Source organism: Elephantulus edwardii, unplaced genomic scaffold, assembly GCF_000299155.1.
Source record: "Elephantulus edwardii isolate Elephantulus edwardi_28Jun2011 unplaced genomic scaffold, EleEdw1.0 scaffold00016, whole genome shotgun sequence".
NCBI lineage: Eukaryota > Metazoa > Chordata > Mammalia > Macroscelidea > Macroscelididae > Elephantulus > Elephantulus edwardii.
Window position 1 is genome coordinate 17,987,429 of NW_006399766.1, and position 3,492 is coordinate 17,990,920.

Here is a 3,492-nt window from a genome sequence, read left to right on the forward strand (position 1 = left end):
CCCCGCGCCTCACTCGATGCGCACCTGCAGGCGCACATTGAACATCACCGAGGCCACCACGTAGAAGCAGGGGAAGTTCATGCGCAGCCGCCAGGCCAGGTCGAAGAAGGTGAGCAGCGTGCGCGTGAGCCCCTTACAGAAGGCGCTGTAAGAGCCGCGGACCGCCACCGAGCGCGACAGTCGCACTGCCAGGCCCGAGAGGGCCGCCGCCGCCGCTGCTGCCGACAGGGCCGCTGCCGGCGCCATAGGCCTGCGGCCGCGCTGCTCCTGCCGACCCCCAGGCGCGCGAGCAGCGGGAGCCACGCAGAACCGCGTCTCCCGCAGCCCGGCCTCGCCTGAGATCTGCGCCGCCGGGGGAAACTGCTCTCAGGCCAATCAGCCCCGCCTCTCGATGGTTCCTGAACTCCGCCCCCAGTCTAGCCACGCCCCCTTCCAGGACTGTTATGACGCTGTGGTCACTGCCCCGCCCACATGACCCGCCCCTCTGCCAATGACCTACCATAGAGCGCCTGAGCCCTGCCCCTATCAGCCTCTTGAAGCTATGACCCCCTCCAACTTAACTCCACCCCTTTCCAGGAAAAGCCCCGCCCCACCGCAATATTCCAGTCCTCTTTATCCTCAGCCCCACCCCAAAACGTCTCCAGTTACCGCCCATAGCATAAGCCACGCCCATTTGCGTACGGAGTGCCCAGAGGGGGTAAACTGAACTTTATCTTTTACTCCAGGGGGGTTTGGAGGTGGTAAATGTTATGATAGTTTACCCATCTTTCTCCACAGGAACCATTGCTGGATTTAAACCGCCAGAGTCGCTGCCAGCAACTCTGCTTGCCGAGTTGTTTTCTCAGCTATTTAAGAAAAGGGGGAATTGCATTCACTCTCTTTTTTTTAATTTTTATTTTATTATTTTTTTTGTGTGTACTGTTAAATCGGATCTGACTGGTCCAGGAGGAGATTGTCCCTCCTTCTCCAGCAGAGCATCTGGGGATTTGAACTACACACTTCTGGGATTGCAGTGTAGCTTCTTGCCACTAGGCCACCAGAGCTCCCCTGCATTCACTGTCATAATTATAGTCTGAATTTTTTTAAAGCTGTGGTCATAACTCCTTTTAGTTTTTCAAGTGGAGGAACGCCTTCAGTATTTCTTTTCGGGTGTATGTTTTTGCTTTCAGTGTTTGTTGTTAATTCCAGTTGCTACTACTCGTGACAGGAATTTTAATCAGAAGGAAATATCTGATCCTGTGCCATCTTCCTGATAACTGCAATATTGTGTCAATCCATTTCATTAAGGGGTTTCTCTCCTTTTCATTATCCTCTAGCAAAAAGGGTTTCTTTTTCTTCTAATTGGCCTTTCCTATGACATGGGCAAAGAAACTGACCCAAAGTCTTGCTATTTAAACCTCTATAGACTATTTTGTATTTCTTCTGATAATTAAACTAGGCTTATCATGCCTCCTGAAACTCTATGAACTTTGATAAATGTCGATATTTCTAGAAAGGCCTCAGGCCTTTTGTTCATGGGGTCGCTATGAGTCATGCTCAACTCGAAGACAATCAACAGCCAGATTAATTCATTTATGCTAAGTCTTATGTGAGCACCACCAATAAAAATACCTAGTTTCTATTTCCTGCAAATGCCCAAGATTCAGGAGCTGAATGCTGCTTGGGCTCTAGTACCAATATCCATATAAATAAAGCCATTCAGGGTCACCCAATGAGTTTTTGCCCAGCTACACCTCCTTATTCTTTCAACATTGTGTCTCTATAACTTGGTCTCTTGCACTTGTCCTTAGGATCTCTTGTCTGATTTTCACACCGGACAGCATCCTCCATTTGTGAATTGTAAATAAAGCTCATTAAGTTGTACACAGATCTAGTCTTCTGGAAGTTTTACTTTTAAAACGTCTGAGTGATTCCTTCGCTCTTTTAGTATTTTGTTGTTGTTAGGTGCCATCAAGTTAAATAGTACTCATAATGACCCTATGCATACCAGATCTGAATCCTGTCTTATCCTGTGATGCCATCACAATCTCTGGCACATTTGAGCCCATAGCTGAAGTTACTATGTCAATCCACCTGGTTGAAGCCTTCCTCTCTTTCACTGTCCCTCTGCCTACCCAAGCATGATGTCCTTCTCCAATGAATAGCCTCTCCTAGCAACATGCTCAAAGTATGTGACATTAATTAACCTTTGCCTCCAAAGAGCACTCTGGTTGCACCTTCTCCAAGACATCTGTGTTTGTTCTTTTTGCAGTCCATGGTATGTTCAAGACTCTCTTCCAGAACCACAACTCAAAGTTATCTATTTCTTCTGTCATCTTTAGACATTGTCCAGCTCTCAGCAGCATAGAAGGTGAATGAAAAGACTATTTGAATCAGGCATACCCTAGTCCTTAGACTAACATCATGATTCTTCAATAATTTGGAAAGGCCTCTGATTACAGACTTTCCCAGTGCAATACATCTCCTTATTTCCTGACTAATGGTACCAAATATGTTAATTGTGGATCCAAGTAAAAAGAAATCCTTAACAACTTAAATATTTTCAGATTGTCCTTGGGTGTTTCTCTACCTCTGACATTGGAGTCATTGAGGTGCTAGCTCCAGATAGTCTCATGTGAATGGCCTTGGTTGTGACCTGGACTTGAGTATTCTTAAAACCTACTAAATGTTTTGGAAGCAAAATTGTCATGACTGGTACATTAACAACACGCAAAATACTAATTTTATGTGACCCTGTCTACACAGTTCAAGCTCCCCAAAACAATAAAAGTGATATTGCCAAACTTTGCTGATGCTAGTGCCATTACGCTGGCTCTGATTTAGAGCGATCTTATGTAACACAGCACAAAACTTTGCCCAATCCTGTACCATCCTCACAATCATTACTATATTTATGTTCATTGTAGCAGGCACTGTGTGAACCCACCCTCTTTGTCGCAAATGCCCTGCTTTACCAAGGTGTCCTCCCATGAGTGGTCCCTCCTGATGATGCATCCAAAGTGAGATGTGAGGGACATTAAGGCCAATTAGTATAACATAGTCTGTAGTCTCTGTTCTATGTCCCACTTTGAAGAGTAGTGACTGGCATCTTAAAAGTTGTGAGCGGCATCTAAGGTACAACTGTTCAGATTTAGGAAAAACAGAGTGAAGAGCATAAAAGTTTAAGTCTAAAGGACTCATGGACTATGCAAATGTCATTCTTCATGACTCTGAGACCAAAGAGAACCAGGTGATGCACAGGTACTGATGCAGGACTCTCTGAAAGGGATCATAACAAAATGGTTCTGAAAAAGTAGGAGAAATGTGGAACCAAACTCAAAATCATAAGAACGACTAGTCTTATTTGTCTGCTAGAAAGTGATGAAAGCCTCAATTTTCTGACCCTTAGTCACTTTTCAAGCAAGGAACTGAACTCAGCCCTCAAATTTCAGATAAACAATAAACCAATAAGACATACCAGGTGAACAATAACACAAATGAGAAGCACAAACC

General features: G+C 45.1%; 1 protein-coding gene across 1 annotated transcript in view; it reads right to left on the reverse strand.

The window, feature by feature from the left end:
* LOC102861110 overlaps positions 1-673 on the reverse strand; it is a 2,588-nt gene extending 1,915 nt beyond the window's left edge. Inside the window, exons 1-2 of the mRNA XM_006881885.1 lie at positions 629-673; positions 14-342 (exon numbers count right to left, since the gene is read on the reverse strand). Of these exons, the coding sequence (XP_006881947.1) occupies positions 14-342; positions 629-673 (374 nt within the window). The remainder of the gene's footprint in view (positions 1-13; positions 343-628) is intronic.
* Between the last annotated feature and the right edge of the window lie 2,819 nt (positions 674-3,492).